Source organism: Scyliorhinus torazame, chromosome 4, assembly GCF_047496885.1.
Source record: "Scyliorhinus torazame isolate Kashiwa2021f chromosome 4, sScyTor2.1, whole genome shotgun sequence".
Lineage (NCBI taxonomy): Eukaryota > Metazoa > Chordata > Chondrichthyes > Carcharhiniformes > Scyliorhinidae > Scyliorhinus > Scyliorhinus torazame.
Genome location: NC_092710.1, coordinates 279,184,337 through 279,202,132, shown reverse-complemented (window position 1 = coordinate 279,202,132; position 17,796 = coordinate 279,184,337). Strand labels below are relative to the sequence as shown.

Below are 17,796 nucleotides of genomic sequence, written 5' to 3'. Positions count from 1 at the left end.
CATAAGAAACAAAGCAAGCACACAGTTTTATTGTTAGATAGAGAGAAATGAAAAATAGGCAAATTATGCTGAACTTGTATCAAATCTTGGTCAGTCCATGCTGCATGCAACTTTGGCAGCCATACTGCAAAAAGGATATGGCATCACTAGAGAGTGTGTAGAGAACATTTTCAAGTGTCATGCCCCTGTATATTCTGAACTTTCATCCAGGACTCTTCAAATTAGACAGACAGAAAATTAAAATGGCTGTGGCAAATCATGTGACATGTACTTGAGATACAGACAGATCTAAGTCTCAAGCAAATACCTTGTTAAAGATCTCAATTCACAGCCATTCAGGGAATTCAGCCCTTTCTTTGTTTAAGGATGGACTATAGAATTTCCAGCCTGTCTGTCTTTATCTCTGTTTTATTCTGGACAAAAGGGAGCATCAAACTTCAATTTGTTGCAGATGGAGTCGAATGGACCCTACCAACCCTCAATTATGTTTTGACGGTTTCCTCCATTCAAACTAGACTGGATGATTCTCACAGATGTTGAACAACACAGGGTGTTGGAATCAACATACATAGCACTGTTTGGAAAAGGACTTTGAACTTATAGAAAGTCTCATGATGATACAGCCAAGTTGCTGTCGGCTTTTAATGAAAGCTGTTTGCAGGCCGTTCCATCAAAGCCATCAAACTAGCTGCAAGTAATTCAATCGGCCAATTCTTCTAAGCAGGAGTTCCCAACAGACAGAAGGACATCAAACCTTGCTGCAAATTATTTGCTTTACAAGAGACTTTAGTCAACTTCAAAGCTTCAAAAACCTAAGAAGCTACAGGTCAGTAAAATGGGAATGAGAGATCATAAACCCGAGACTGAGATAATTGTAAACAGTAACAGTACATTGCCTTCACCTGTATCTTATTGTTGTGTGCATGTGAGAGTGAATGATTGTTTAATTTGGAGTAATTACGTGTGAATAAATAAGTCTATTTATTTTTAAACTCACAAAAGCTTACTGCTGGATTATATAATTGGGATATACACTCTGAAGATAAGAAAACACTTACCCCTTTCATTAAAAAATGTACTGATCACAGGTAATAAAGGAAACCATATATTCCAGAAATCAGCGGGATTCTCTGCAATCGGCGCGATGTCCGCCGACCAGCGCCAAAAACGGCGCCAATCAGTCCGGCATTGCGCCGCCCCAAAGGGCCCCGATCGTGGGCCAGGCCACCGTGGGTGCACCCCCTGGTGCCAGATCGCCCCGCGCCCCCCCCAGGACCCCGGAGCCCGCCCGCGCCGCCGTTCGAAAGGTGGTTCAATCCACGGCGGCTGGCATGGGTTGACAGCGGCGGGGCTTCGGCCCATCGTGGACCGGAGAATCGCCGGGGGTGGGCCCGCCGACCGGCCCGATTTCCGCCAACTGGCGCGGCGCGATTCCCGCCCCCGCCGAATCTCTGGTGGCGGAGAATTCGGGACACGGCGGGGGTGGGATTCACGCCAGCCCCCGGCGATTCTCCGACCCGGTGGGGGGTCAGAGAATCGCGCCCCATGACTATACATTTCAGGACAGGATTTCTATGGGATGTGGGCATCGTTGGCAAGGCCAGCATTTGTTGCTGTCCCAAATTGCCCTTGAGAGGATGGTGGTGAGCCGTCTTCTTGAGTCACTAGAGGCTATGTGGTGTCGGTACATCCACAGCACTGTTAGAAAGGAAGTTCCAGGAATTTGACCCAGCAAAAGTGAAGGAACGCCTCAAGTTCCAATTCAAGACAGTGTGTGGCTTAGAGGGGAACATGCAGGTAGTGGCGTTGCCATGCATCTGTGGGTTTGGAAGATTCTATTGAATGAACTTGGTGAGTTGCTGCAGTGCATTTTGTGAATGGCACATACTGCTACGACTGTACATCGGTGGTAGAGGGAGTGAATGTTTAATGTGGTGGACAGTGTGCCAAGCAAGTGGGCTGATTTGTCCTGGATAGTATCAAGTTTCTTGAGTGTTGTTGGAGCTGCACTCATTCAGGCAAATAGAGAGTATTCCATCACATTCCTAACTTGTGCCTTGTAGATGGTGGATAGCCTTTTGGGAGTCAGGAGGTGCGTTACACATTGTAGAATTCCCAGACTCTGACCTGCTCTTGTAACCACAGTATTAATAAGGCTAATTCAGTTCAGTTTCTGGTCAATTGTCAACCCCCAGACATTAATAGGGGATTTAGCAATGGTAATGCCATTGAATATCAAGGGCGATGGTTAGATTCTCTCTTGTTGAAGATGATTGTTGCCTGGCACTTGTGTGGCACAACTGCTACTTGCCACTTGTCAGCCCAAGCCTGGATGTTGTCTAGGACTTGCTGCATTTGAACAGGGGCTGGTTCAACATCTGAGGAGCTGCAAATAGTGGTGAACATTGTGCAATCATCAGCGAACATCCAAACATATGACTTTACAGTGTGAGGGAAGGTCATTGATGAAGCAGCTGAAGATGGTTGGGCTGAGGACATGCTGGGCGGGATTCTCTCAGCCCAGGCCGGGCCGGAGAATCGTCCGGACGGACGTGAATCGCGCGACGCTGCCCCAACGCCAGTCTGCTGATTCTCCGGAGAGCGGCCACGCTAAAAAAAACGAGTCCCGCCGCCGTCGTTCACACCTGGTCTTATCCGGTGGGACCTTGGCGTGAATGCATCCGGGGGCATTCTGGTGGGGGTGGGAGGAGAGGGGTCCGACCCCGGGATGGGCCTCCGCTGCGGCCTGGCCCGCGATCCGGGCCTACCGAGCGGCGGGCCGGCCTCTCAGGCTGGGGGCCTCTTTTGTTCCGCGCCGGCCCCTGTAACCCTACGCCATGTTGCGTCGGGGCCGGCGCGGAGAAGAAAGCCACCGCGCATGCGCGCGTTGGCGCCGGTGCCACTGCACTTGCGAAGAACCGCGGTGCCCATCTGACGCCGGGATTGGCAGCTGGAGCGGCTGTAGGGGTCAGAATCGCTGCTCCTGAGGCCACGTTTAGCCTCAGGATCAGAGAATCCCGCCTGCTATGTCTGTTCTCTCTTGAATAAAGTAATTTAAGAGCTGACCTAATAGAGATGTTCAGAATTCTGAACGGCTTTGATGGAGTGGATACAGAATAAAGTTTCCTCTTGTGAATAAGAGGAAGGAACTGTAGCTAGAGGTTATCAATGTGAAATAGTCACTAACAAATTCAATAGTGAATTCAGAAAAACCTCTTCACCACATGGGTATTGAGAATGTGAATGTGAACCACCACTGGGGTTCGTTGAAGCAAACAGTACAGATACATTTAAGGTCAAACTAGACATACACGTGAGGGAGAAGGGAACAGATGGACCTGGATTTTCAGGATGCTGTCTGAGATGAAGTCCCAATAACCAGAGACCCAGGTAAGTGTAAGGGGTGTGTGTGTGTGTGTGTGATTGGGTCTTAGCGTATAGGCTGGGGGGGGGGGGTTCACTGGGCCTTAAGGGTGCTGCATCCCCAGTCAAAAGGGAGTTTCTGATGGAGGTGCTCCTCCCCAATTCCACTTCCTGCTCGAGATCGACGTTGTTTTATTTTTGGATTTCCCCCACAGAGCTTCAATCTGCCCACCAGCCGAAACATTGAGGCCGGATGGGAAAAGATCCCTAAAGTAGCCATTAATTGGCCAGTTGAGGTGCTCACCTGGGATGTCAGACTTCTCGCCTAAGGTGTAAAATCACCGCTAAGTTGAGGCGCGTGAAAACCCAGAAGGAATCACATCCCTGCAGTTTCTTGCTCCCCCCCCACCCCCTAGAAATCTACTGTGTGTGCGCGTGTGTGGCGGGTCGAGGGGGGGGGGCTGTAAACGTCTGGCCATAGTTATAATGGTAGATTTAAATGGAGAAAAATGTTAGGAAGCTCGAGTGGACTACTTGGGCTGAATGTCGTGTTTGCCATATCGGGAATTGCCCCTATTGAGGAATTTCATATGAAAGCTTTAAGCATTTGGACACCATTATCCTAGTGAGTAACTGTAAGGTACTAGATTATTCTGTGGTGAGGCTCGCTTTGTAAAATATTAAACAATGTTATGTGTTCTTATGCTTGAATCTCAGAGCACATAGTCATGTGCATATGTCGTCTTTCTCGTCCACTGTGACATCAATAGAAAAGCTGTGGAAATGACAGGAAACGATTTTGGAGAAGATCAGACTGATTGACAGATCAATGAGAATAGAAATTGGTGTTAATTATAATAATGAATAAAAATGTAACATTCCTCCACCTGTTATTTGAATACATGGATTAATGTCACTGTTGAGGTGTCTTGACTACCAGAGTGATAATCTGACAGCATGGATTGCCCACCCACATGATTTTCATTCCATTAATACATTGGCGATTTGCCTAGCCAGGTAACCACCCAAGTGGTGAAGAGGATAATTTACCCCGTCCAACTTTCAGCTATTATCATCTCCAACAAACGTGTCAGGAACAGTTGCTGAAGACTGATGGAAAATAAAGTTATTTGCTTAAAGCAGAATTATGCTGGAAATACTACAAAACGGTGCATTTAACTTTCATAATTGCTGTTTGCAAGCAATCTGGGGCAGACATTTTGTGAGAACAAAATTATTTGATTCCCCGAGGCCGGACAGTACCTGTGCAACGTGTGCAGCGATATTCCATGATATCAGCGGGGAACACTGATTGGGGGTGCAGGTAACGGCCTTCAGGGCTGCTTGCTTCTGGAGAATCAATGTAACTCCAATTAGCGCCACCTGAAGTGGTGCTATGTAAATTATATCTCCCCCCCCGCCTCCACCCACAACCTGGCGTTGCGTTTGACTTCCTGCAGCTTGAGGTCACGCGGGGTAGTTATTTGAATTCATGCTTCTGGCAGGATGTTTCACCTGATGGCACTGAACGTAGGAAATTTGGGAGATGCAATGGCTGGAAAATTAGGTGTCACATGTGTCAGAATTATCAGCATATCTTACTGGGCAATAAGGCCCACTGTCAGGAGTGCAAAGTCAAAATGTTATATCTGCAAGATTTCTATCCATTTATTTTGAATGGGTGGCAGGTCTCGTCCAGGGAGCCATGTTTATTTTTATAAGTGCAGCCTAGCTCAAAATATTTTACATTTTAAAATAAGTCTCAATTCAAGTAACAGGCCTAACCACTGAAGCTGAACTAAGAAATTAATTGACTTGACCTATTTTCTCTGGAGTTTAAAAGAATGAAAAATAATCTAATTTAGTCTTCAAAAATTGTTGGAGGGTTTGAAAGGGTAGATGCTGAGGAGCTGTTTCTCCTGGCTGGAGAGTCTCTAAATATATGTGTTAAGGAACCATCGAATGCCTCAAGATGCTTTACAGCCAACAAAGCACTTTTTGAAGGGTAACTAATGTGGGAAACACGGCAGCCAATTTTCACACAGGAAACATCCACAAACAGCAATAAGATAATGACCAGATAATCTATTTTTTGTGATGTCAATTGAGGGATCAATATTGGCCAGGACAAAAGAGACAATTCTCTGCTGTTCTTCAAATGGTGAGACGGCACCTCAGCAGGCACAGACAGCATTGATTTAGTGGGATACAAAATTGGCTGAATAATAGGAAGCAGAGAATAATGGTGAACAGATATTTTTTGGTGGAGGGTGGTTTATAGTGGCGTTCCCCATGGGTCAGCATTGGGGCCCTTGCTTTTCCCGATATATATTAATTATCTAGACCGTGATATATATGGGACGATAACAAAGTTTGCGGATGATACAAAACTTGGAAGTCTTGTAAAGTGAGAAGAAAATAATGTGGAGCTTCAAAAGGACATAGTGTTAGGAAAGCAAAGGCAATGTTTTTATTGGTAAACATTAGATATACGGTATAGTTTTAAGACGCTTTAATTTAATGTGCCTGGAAGGGTAAAACCCATAGTTAGATTCATGCTGAACAAAGGGGTTTGTATGTGTGGGGGTTGGTTAAGTTCCAACCGTGTTTCTATTGTGCTACGAGGGGGCTATGGTGTGAAGAATAAATAAAAGGCATAAGCATGTGAGGATTGCTTAACAACTGGGGCTTTGTAAGAGAGAGAAGCTTTTATGTTTTAATTTAGCTAATTTGATAGCAGTTGGAGACATGTAGTGAGAGAGAAGGCAGCTCTCACAGCTCTGCTAGAAGCAGTTGGTTTAGACGGCGAGGGAGAAATCAACTCACTCCGCTTTGCTAGAAGAAAATTCATACCATGAAATAATGGTTAAGAAAGCAAGCGCAGGGATCTGAGGAGCAGCTAGTTCAGGAAACTAGGGAAATTAAGAGATGTGTCCTAGAAGTCTGGAGTTAAGTTAACAGAGACCAAGGTAAGGTTCAGTAGAATTCAAGGAAGAGTAAACAAAAAGTGCTCTGAGTTAAAGAGACAATTGCAGTAACCAGATTTAAAGTGGGACAACAGCCTTCAAAGGTAAAACAAATGTGTGATGCCATTTTAATACAATCTGGCAATCGAGCCTCAAAGCAACTGTGAGCAGTTTGCACAGCAGTCAAGACAAAGAAATCTTAAAGGGATTGGTGTGAAATCCTGGACTGGATTCACTGTCAAAAGTGAAGCGGAAGCTTTGTTGAAAAGTTTCATTTGGAAATCATTTCGGAATGCAAACCACCAATCGAAAGCATTATAATTGCGTGAGAAGATTTTAAAGGGTTTTTGGGAGTGGAGTTTGGGAACTCTCACATGACAATCATCTGCGGGGATTCTGAGGAGACATCCACAAACATTCACTTGGGATTCAGAGTGGACAGTGCATTTGCCAACAGTCATCTTGCATGTTTAAAATGGGCTTAGTGTGAATGAGACCATTGTAGATTAAGATGTACTTTGTAATTTGAGTTCGTCTTAAAGCCTGCATGTAATTGTTAAGCTAAGGGGGGAGTAAAGGTGTATTATGTGATAATGCAACATTTCATGTTCAATAAATGTTTTTTCCCTTGTTGTCAATCTGATTAGTGGCCCTGTGACTCTGTTACTCCACGTTTTATAAACAAAAATGAAAGGTTCCTGTCTTTTGAGGCAGGGCTCCGTTCTGGAATCTTCCCATCCAGTTATGACATCAACTAGAATCACAACAAAAGTGGGAGCTCATGTGGGATTTCAAAATGTGGAGAAAAGGATGCTGATTAGTAATAATTCGTTGGGATATTTTGAAACGTGGACAGCAAGTTACTGGATGCTGAATAGTAAAATTTGTTCTGTGGTTTATTGTTAAATGGTGGGATCTGTGAATCTTAAAAAAAAAAGTAATGGCAAAGATAAAAGAGAAAGAAATGGAACTGAAGAAATTTGAAATGCAGGAAAAAGAGAGAGCTTTTCAAAGGGAATTGGAAATGAAGGCGTTAGCAATAGCAGAAAGGGCAAAGGAGATAGAGAGGGAATTTTAGCTTAAGATGCTGGCAGTTAACAAAGAGGTTGAGGAAGGATGTAGTTCTAGACTTGAACCTAGTGGGGAAATGTTTAAGTTTATAGAAACTCTTACAAAATTTGAGAAGGATGTGGAAGCATTCTTCATTTATTTTCAAAAATTGACTGAACCGACAAAATGACCAAAAGAAATTTGGAGATTACTTTTACAAAACACACTGGTAGATAGAGCTAGTGAGGTGTATACATCATTGTCGTAGGAGGTATCTGTGGATTATGATGTAATAAAGAAAGTTATCCTTAGTACGTGTGAGCTGGTTCCTGAGGTGCACAGGCAGAAATTTTGAAACACAAGAAAACAGCCGGGCAAACTCATATAGAATTCGAGAGAGTGAAGCAAAATAGTTTTGACCATTGGATGTGGGCGTTAAAGGTAGAGAAAACATATGAAGCCCTTAGAGAGGTGATTCTTTTCAAAGAACTTAAAAATTTAAAGATTCACTTACTTTCGTTTTAGGATGCATGTTGAGAACAAAAAGGTAAAACTGCTATACAGGCAGCAGAGTTAGTTGATGATTATGAATTGGTCCAGAGAACCAAACATTTTTCTGTCATCCTTTTAAACATGAGAAGGATAGAAAGTGGGAAGGAGAAAAGAAAACAATAGTCAAGAAACAGATGGAACAGTTGAGAATGGTCAAGAAATTTCACCTCAGATCAAAAAGGATGGTGCTGAGGATGGAAATGACATTTGGAGGCCTAAGTGTTTCCATTGTAAAAAAGTGGGACATTTGAGGGCAGATTGTTGGAAACTAAATGGAAGACTAGTTGCAGTGGTAGGAAAGGAAGCATCTGAAAAGGAAATGGCTATTAAAGCTGCAGCAGTGGTGCAGGTGAAACATGCTCCTTCAGAATCAATGATAAAGGGGGTTAGATCTCAAGATAGTTCAGAGAGTTGTTTGAATGTGCTGGTGAAGGAAGTCAGGCTATAATAATAATCTTTATTAGTGTCACAAGTAGGCTTACATTAATACTGCAATGAAGTTACTGTGAAAATTCCCTAGTCGCCAAACTTCGGCGCCTGTTCAGGTATACTGAGGGAGAATTCAGAATGTCCAATTCACCTAACAGGACATCTTTCAGAACTTGTGGGAGGAAACTGGAGCGCCCGCAGGAAACCCATGTAGACACGGGGAGAATGTGCAGACTCCGCAGAGACAGTGACCAAAGCCGGGAATCGAACCTGGGACACTGTGAAGCAACAGTACTAACCACTGTGCTACCATGCCAACTCTTTGGAGGTTCTGGATGTTTATTTTCAAAGGAAGAAGTTTTTCCTTACTTGTCTAACAAAATAAGTAAGCAAATTACAATTTTAAATGATACAGAAGCAGATCAATCACTGCAGGCCAATCAAACAATTTGTATTCCGCAATGTTTTATGAAGGGAAAATTATTAGTAAGGCATATTAATAGAAAGGATAAACCTGTTTTTTGTGTAAAGTTAATTTAAGAAGTAATTTTGTAAATGGAATTGTTACAGTGGGAATTATTCCTAAATTACCGATGGGAGGAATGGATTTCACCTTCGGTAATGATTTGGCTTGTGAAGACAACAATATGATGACAACTGTATTGCAACGGGCAGTTGATCATGAAGATCTTAACAAACCTTTGGAAACTACTGTGGAGAAAAATGAGACACTTATTGCTGATAACAAGCAATTGAAGGAAAACCTGATTAACTCAGAAAATCAACTTTCAAGTAAGAAAGAGGAGTTTGCGAATGAAAAAAAGAAACTGATGAGAACAACTGAGAATTAGTCGGGGAAAGTGGAACATTTGACTGAGGATTTGAACTGTCTAAAGGATAAATATAAAACGGCAAACTTGGCAAAGGTTGATCTTCAGTTAAAACTTGGTGAGCTTCAAGCATCAGAAATATTAATAAAGTATCATGGAAAATGCCTTGAACAAGAAAAGGAATTCTGGTAAATCAGAATAATTGGTTGAACGCAGAATTAAAAAGAGAAACTAACAAACTGTTAGAGCTTTGTCGTGAGAAGAATGATGAGATTTGTGAACTTGAAAGCAAAATAAAGGAAATTAAGAAGAAGATAGAGGGTATGGAGTGTCACAATTTGAAACTGGATTGAGTTGGTTCAGAAATAGTGAAAAAAAGTATAAGGTTTAGAACAAACTATGAAACTTCAGAGACAGGAAGTGGCTGATATGGCTCAAACAGAATTGAAAAAATTTGTTTGAAATGGCACTGGGGGAAACAACAAGGTCACAAAAAGTCCAAAGAGCAACCGGAACACGATTACACTATTTTGAGTGAACATAAGAAGCATCGTAACAACATTCTTGAAACAACTAAAAGAGATTTTGACAAGAGAAGAAGAGATGTCAATGCACAAAAATGACATTTTGACTGTGTTAAATCAAAATGTAAATTGACCACATGTGAATTTGGAAAGTGGGTTTGAGAGTGGAACTGTGCCTACAAGTGATGAACAGGACAATTGCACTGTAGATTTCAATGAAAGATTATTTTCTGAGTTGAAAACTGTGGTGATGTGCATCAATGTAAATACATGTAGGCTTGCTAGACACTAGAGGGAGCACAAGAGACATCACACACACACACACTCAACCAATAGATCAAGTAGACATGACACGACCAATAGACATTCACGATACACAAGGAGGTGACACGACCACAGGGGGGCATTACACCAACCCATATATAAAGGACACCACACACATGATCTGGCTCTTTCCAGTGGAGACAGTCAGTGAGTACAGACACAGGGTTGATTCAATATTAAACCCACCACGTGGATTTCAGCAACTGGTTTGTCAGTCTGGGTAGCTTTGGTAGGATTAGCAGTAGTGTCAAACTCGAGTAATAGAAGTGTAAATAGTTTAATAAACGTGTTGAAGTTATCTCCACTTCTGAACCTTCCTTTGTCAAGTGCACCACAAGGAAGCCGCTTATGTTACACCTACAACATAACAAATCAAAAACTAGAAATCAAAATTGATGTAATAGTTCTGCCATGAGCTCAAGGGGTCCTATAGCCCATTCCTGCTCCTATTTCTAATGCTCATCTTAAATACCATGAGAGCATAAAAATGCTCCCAGCCTGCTTCTAACTAGCTCGGAAATGGGGTGAAACTAAATAACTAGATAGTTTCACTGGATAATGTTTAGGTTTCTGAGGGACTGCAAAGGAGAGCACTTCTCCTTTTAAGGTACAACAAGTTTACAGACACAGTACTTCTGTAAATATAATCTATGAGTCATTTTGCTTCTCTGTAGGGGGTAAAGCAGTTGAGCGATCAGGAAAAGCAAATGAACTTAAAATTCTCATCTTACTTTACAGAATTCAGGCTATGACCTTTATCATCCTACAATTTTTCACCATATGATCCCTTTCCATCAATTGCAAATGAAAATTTGAGAAAAATACCAGCACTTTCTGTATATTCTGTACAAACTGAAGAACTGTCAGTAATCATTGGTTTTAAAAACAAGTCTCACATGTCAGACTGTGGCAGACAAGCTTGCTGGAGCAGGTTTGTTGAGAAGTTGAATCCGAGCAAGGTTTGTCAATCCTATCATTTCTTGGATGAGTTGGAGACATCTCTTGTACTTTTACATGTTGTTTACCACGCAGAGTGAGCCAGTAAAGGTCACGTTGAGCTAATTTGATTGCGCTTTTTGATGAGGTGACAAAGACGGTTCAAGTCACCTAAGTTCCACTTAACAGCGTTGATAGCGAAGTTAAAGCCCATGAACAAAAGGGACAGTGTCAGAGTAGATTTGAGGTTGGTTGAATGAAAGGAAACAGAGTAGTGGTGAATGTAGGTTTTGGGACTGGAGCAAAGTTTATAGAGGAGTTCCCTAAGGGTCACTATTAGGCCCACTGCTTTTCTTGATCCACATTAATGACTTGGACTGGGTGTGCAGGGCGCAATTTCAAAGTTTTCAGATGAGACAAAACTTGGAAGTATTCTGAACTGTGAGGTTGATAGTGAGGGACCTTAATAAAACACTGGTTCAGCCTCAAATGGAATATTGGGCTGGCTTCTCCCCCGGCAGAATGCTCCATTTTGCTGGCAGCTTGGGGGTTTCCCGACGGCGTGGGGCTGCCCCACAATGGGAAACCCCATTGACCAGCCGGCATAACGGAGTATCCCGCCGGCGGGGTGAAATAGAAATGTGGTGCAGCGTGGCGGAGAATCCAGCCCATTGTGTCCAGTTCTGAGCACTATAGGAAGGATGTGAAGATATTTGAGAGGGTGCAGAAAATATTTACTAGAATTGATCTGGAGATGAAAGATTTCAGTTACATGGATAGATTGGTTAAACCGGGGACTGTTCATGCCAGAGAAGAGAAGGTTCAGCGAAGATTTCATCAAGATGCTCAAATTTATGAGGCGTTGGACAGAGTAGATAGGGACAAACTGGTCCTATTTGTTCAAGGGTCAAGAACCAGAGGATGGAATAGAATAGAATCCTTACAATGCAGAAGGAGGCCAATCGGCCCATTAGGTCTGTACCGACCCTCTGAACGAGCACCCTACCTCGGTCCAATCTGCCACCCTATCCCCATAATCCCATCTGACCTGCACATCTTTGGATGCTAAGCGGCAATTAATATGGCCAATCCACCTAACCTGCACATCTTTGGACTGTGTGCGGAAACCGGAGCACCCGGAAGAAACCCATGCAGCCACAGGGAGAATGTGCAAACTCTACACGGGCAGTCACCCCAAGGCCGGGATTGAACCCGGGTCCCTGCCGTTGTGAGGCAGCCATGCTGACCACTAGTGATTGGTGACTGGCAAAAGACCCAGAGATTACACGAGGAAAAAAAATCCCTTTTCACTACCTGTGTTAAAGGGTGGAAGCAAACCTAATTAGCGCCTCTCAAAAAGGAACTGGATAATTATCTGAGGAGAGAAGGTTTGGGCTACCAGGAAAAGGCAGGGGTGTGGGACTAGCTGAATTGCTCCCAAATTGCGCCTGCAGAGACCTTGTACAAACACAGTGGGCCGAATGACCTCCTTCTATGATGTAATTTATGATTCCATGAAGGAGTTGTGAAATCCAATGATCAGAAATTTCAGCTTTTTCTAATTTTATCATGACATGTGGGCAACACAGGCAAGGCTGACATTTATTGCCCATCCCAAATTGCCCTATGAGGCCATTTCAGAGGGCATTTTGTGGGTCTGGAGTCACAGGTAGGCCAAATTTCCATCCCTGAAGGATATTAGTGAACCAAAGGCTTTTTACAAAAACGCTATTGAGACTACCTTTCATTTTTATTTACATTTCACCAGCTGTCATGGTGGGATTTGAACCCATATCCGAAGCGCATTAGCCTGGGTCTGCAGATTAGTAGCCCAGTGACATTAACACTGTCTCACCATCCCACCGTAACATCTGACTGCGTCTGTTTCACGCTGTCTGAATCCTTTTTAAAAATACCTCTTTAATGGAAATTACAGCAGCTGGATTTATAATTGTTTTGAAACCAGGCTCGTAACTTTAGGATAAGGGAAAAAACAAGGTACTGCAGATCTCGGAAATCTGACACAAGATGACGGAAGCACTTAAGTCAGGCAGGGAAGCATCTGTGGAGTACCAGTTATGGGCGCAACTTTAACATCAAAAGGAGTTAAGTGATTGCTGTTGTGAATAAGAGGAAGTGAAATAGTTTAGCTCCTTTTAATGTGGTAAGGAGCAGTAAATCCAAGCAAGAGTGTTTATAAACATTGTGGTTAGCATCAAAGCAAGTTAAGCGTGAAGGGAAAGATAGATAAAGCACCTGTCTCTGGATTAATGCAACTGTCAATCACAGGCTAGTGAATGTATTGCTGTGTGAAATTGAATGAAAGTTTTGCATTTCAAAGGTTGTCAAGTGATTTGATACCCATTCAAGTAGACTTGGCTTTGGTGGAAGGTGCTAACACTTGTAATAGCTGCTGCTTTAATCACTTTTCTTTGAGGCAGCAGATGTGAGGGAAGGATAAGTGACAATGCAATGATCTTTCGAACACAAGACACAGGAGCAGAATTAGGCCGCTCGGCCATCGAGTCTGCTCCGCCATTCAATCATGGTTGATATTTTTCTCATCCCCATTCTCCTGCCTTCTCCCCATAACCCTTGATCTCCTTTCACAGTGCTGCCTAGACTGCTCTTCAGCTTTCAGGCAGGGATGACTGATAAGGGTCTCTGATGGCTGTGACTGATGGGGGGCTAGGGGAGTTGGTGGGGTCAGTGGGGAGGGGGGATCATCGTCATGCATGCGTGCTCCGGACGGGATTATTCGTTATTCTCATGGTGGGGGTGGGGGTAGGGTGGAGCGGGTGGGGGTAGGGGGAGAGAAGGGGGTGCAGGATTTGCATTGAGGGAGGGAAGGGGGCCTGCCACTGGATCTCGGGGATTAGGTTGCCTGCTCGAAACGGCAGCCTGATGCCGGATTTCCAACGGAATCCGACAAGCTCTCCACCTTGCATATATTTGCATGGCTAAGGACAGAGACTCACACCTGGGCCCCGTTCGCAGCGCCAGCAGACACCAGTCACGATTCTCTGTTGGTGGGAGCATTTAGTCTCCAGATCGGAGAGTCCAGGCTCACTTCTCAAGCCCTTTGAAAATGTAGTCCCATAAATCAGTACACGATTCTTTTAGACATTGAAATATATTAAATTGCACCAATTGCAATGGGGATGCACAAAAACATCCTGTAGTCCAACATAGGTTTAATTATTAGCTGTTACTCCTAATCTAATACTTACATTGACCAGACATCCACCTTGGGACCATATTTCTTATGGGCCAGTAGCTCTGGGGCAGCGTAGGCGGGGCTCCCGCACTGTGTGTTCAGTAACTCCTGGCTGTCATTCTTTAGGGTGTTGCTCAATCCAAAATCTACATTGAAGAAAAAACAAAACATGAAATGACTACGAAAAAAGTTACCTAAGAGTTCAATAGGTGAACAAGTGTGGACCTTATTTTTTACTCATGAACTTTTGAAAATCCGAATCCCTTTCCTCTCATGGAGGATTGATTTTTTTGTTGGTTTGGTTCCACAGGTATCAGGCATCTTCCACAGTGGAAAATTACAAATGATGTGTTCAGCTTTCTGATTTGCACCATGGAAGGCCTTAGTTTAGGTGGAAGATTGAAAAGAGGGCACGGGCAAGAGTAGTCTTCAATTATTCTTCCTCACAGCCGCATTAAACCCTGAATGGTGCCTGAACAGTAAAATGGCTTCCATTAGTTTGTTTACAAGACATAAGAAACATAAGAAATAGAAGCAGGAGTAGGTTATTTGGTCCTTCGAGCCTACTTCCCCATCCAATAAGATCATGACTGATCTGATTGTGGCCTCAAGTCCACTTTACTGTCTGTCCCTTATAATTCCTGACTCTCTTGAAGATCAAAAATCTCAACCTGGAATATATTCAATGACCCAGGCTTGACTGCTCTCTGAGGTAGAGAATTCAAACAGGCTAACGGTCCTCTGAGAAGAAATTTCTCTTCATCTGCATCTTAAATGGGAGATCCTTATTTGGAAAATGTGCCCCCTAGTTTTAGATTTTAAAAAGGGAAACATGCTCTCAGCATCTACAATGCAAAGAAGTGGAGGTCAGGTGGGTTGGCCATGCTGTATTACCCCTTGATGTCCAAAGATATGTGTGATGTGGAGATGCTGCCGTTGGACTGGGGTGGGCACAGTAAGAAGTCTTTCAAAGATGTGTAGGTTAGGTTAAGGAATTATTTGGATAGGGAAGCGGAGTGGGTTTTGGTGGACTGCTCTTTCAGAGGGCCTGTGTAGACTTGATGGGCCGAATGACCTCCTTCGGCACTGTAGGGATTCTATGGTTCTATCCTGTCAAGCCCGGCAGGATCTTAAATGCTTCAATAAGGTCATCTCTCATTCTTCTAAACACCACCGAGTTCAGGCTAACCTGATCCACCTTTCCTTATAAGACAACCCCATCAGCCTGTGAATTAACTTCCTCCAGTCCAAGTCTATAAGTCCTACACAAAGAGGCAGAAACTGTATGCAGTACACAAGATGTGATGTGACCAATGCCCTATGCAGTTAAAGCAACACTTCCTTACTTTTATATTTCATCTGCCTTGCAATAAAGGATTATTATAAGGGAACTATACCCCTGGCACCCTTTTCAAATAAACTTAATTAATTTCAGAATCCTACTCTTCTTGTTAAACATTTTTTGAATACATTTATATAATGTGGTGACATTCATATGTCAAATACAGAAATAGACTGCTCTGAAAATCTTTTACACTGATCTCGGCCAGGAGACAGGATGACAACATATATATATATATATATCAAGAATATATATAGCCCCATCAACCTTGCTGTTTTAAAATTCTTTTTCTGTATTTCAAAATGGATAGTTGCTGAGCTGACAGAAAGGCTGCAGGTAGCTACATGCTGTAAGTTTTTGAGCAGTTTGAAAATGAACAAATGCTAACACCTCACACCCCCTGGCATGTACCACTCCTTGCATCATATAAACATTCCAGCCAAGCCAACACAATCGATCAGCAGACAATAATAAGAGAAAAATACTACAATTGCTGGAAATCTGAAATAAAACAGAAAATGCTGGCAAAACCCAGCAGGTCTGGCACCATCTGTGGAGAGAGAAACGGAGTCAATGATTTGAGTCCATATGATTCTCTTTAGCAGTGTCACATGGACTCAAGACGTTAACTCCGTTTCTGACTCCACAGATGCTGTTGGATTTGCAGACGAAATGTCTTTCCCCAGCCAGCTAAGGACAAAGGCAGCTGTTTGTCCTAATCTCCAATGCAGTGCTAATGGCCCCCATTGTTACCTGCTCCAAAACATTTTAAAAAAAAGTTTAGAGTACCCAATTAATTTTTTCCAATTAAAAGGCAATTTAGCGTGGCCAATCCACCTACCCTGCACATCTTTGGGTTGTGGGGGCGAAACGCACGCAAACATGGGGAGATTGTGCAAATTCCACACGGACAGTGACCCAGAGCCGGGATCGAACCTGGGACCTCGACGCCGTGAGGCAGCACTGCTAATACCTGCTCCAAAACACAATGGGTTTCAATCATGGGTCTTGTTAGCCGAGTAACTCAACACAAAACAACCCTGCCACATGACCGAGACTCTGTCTGAACTCCTTTCATTATAAAGTCATTGAATTTTATCTTCAATCACTGTTTGACCTCAGAATTGAAGCAGGACCTCAGGCAGGCAGCCTATCTCTGCTACTATTTTACCATTGAGCAGGTAGCAGCAGAATGAGCTCTGTCTATATAAATTGCCTGGCCCTCATCTATACTGTGAACTACTGGAACAATGGGTCTAATGTATTTATGCCTTCAAGACTAATTCACCTCTACGTGCCTTCTGCCATTGTGGGAGTCCTTGCTCCTGGAAAGACAGACAACCCTGCAATAACAAGACGACTACCCTCTGAAGGTTAAGCCATTGGTCTTTTAATTCCGGAATCTGGACTCATGTAAAATCATAACTCTTATTTTTATCGTGGTCCTGCCTACACCCCATTCTTTCCCTTATCCCTATTTTACTGTATGAGTGCAAAATGGGAGGACTTTGCAAAATTTCTTTCCCACATTTTGCTTGTGTTTGTAAAATAAACCAACCCTTTTATTTTATCTCACCTCCAATTTGTTGTGGGATTATTAATAGAGGTTTAGAACACTCAGAGTCAGGGTTGTTTAAATTGACCCACTTCCTGTCTGTAACACACTCAATAATTTTGGCTTCTGATGATAATGTCAGATCAATGATATTGGTTTGGCTCGGTTGAAAACTTCCCCTGATTTTTGTTTCCATTGAAGTCAATTGGGTGTGGCATTTATTGGGAGGCTGACATACATTGCACATTTTACACCATTGTTTAATGTCACAATTACCATTATTGTGTTTGAATTGAATTCCTTTCCCTGCCATATTAATGGTGGTTGCAAGCAATTTATTATAAATGCAGAGCAAGTGACTTCTAATCAAGAAATATATTCAGGATCACTAGTTTCTAATGATTACTCTATTTTGTGTTACACTTACCAATACTTACCAACAATTTTGATGTTATTATTTTCATCAAGGAGGAAGTTTTCAATTTTCAGGTCCCTTGAGAAAACGAAAGGAAATTATTTTTTTAAAATGCAATCATTTCAACTGACATTTTACATTTAAACTGAGTTTGATTGAATTGTTCAATGCTCTTTGGTTTTTTTTGTCTCTTGATTCCTCTCAGGTGCAAATAAGATGCACCTGTGGATCTACAACCTCCTGACCTTTTCAGGATCAGGAGAAGAGTCATATTGATCTCAAAACATTAATTC

General features: G+C 42.8%; 1 protein-coding gene across 1 annotated transcript in view; it reads right to left on the bottom strand.

Annotated features, from left to right (window-relative positions):
* The window catches only part of LOC140410969 (uncharacterized), a 67,633-nt gene that overhangs the window by 28,440 nt on the left and 21,397 nt on the right, over positions 1 to 17,796 (bottom strand). The window contains exons 3-4 of the mRNA XM_072499832.1: positions 17,526 to 17,581; positions 14,205 to 14,337 (exon numbers count right to left, since the gene is read on the bottom strand). Of these exons, the coding sequence (XP_072355933.1) occupies positions 14,205 to 14,337; positions 17,526 to 17,581 (189 nt within the window). The remainder of the gene's footprint in view (positions 1 to 14,204; positions 14,338 to 17,525; positions 17,582 to 17,796) is intronic.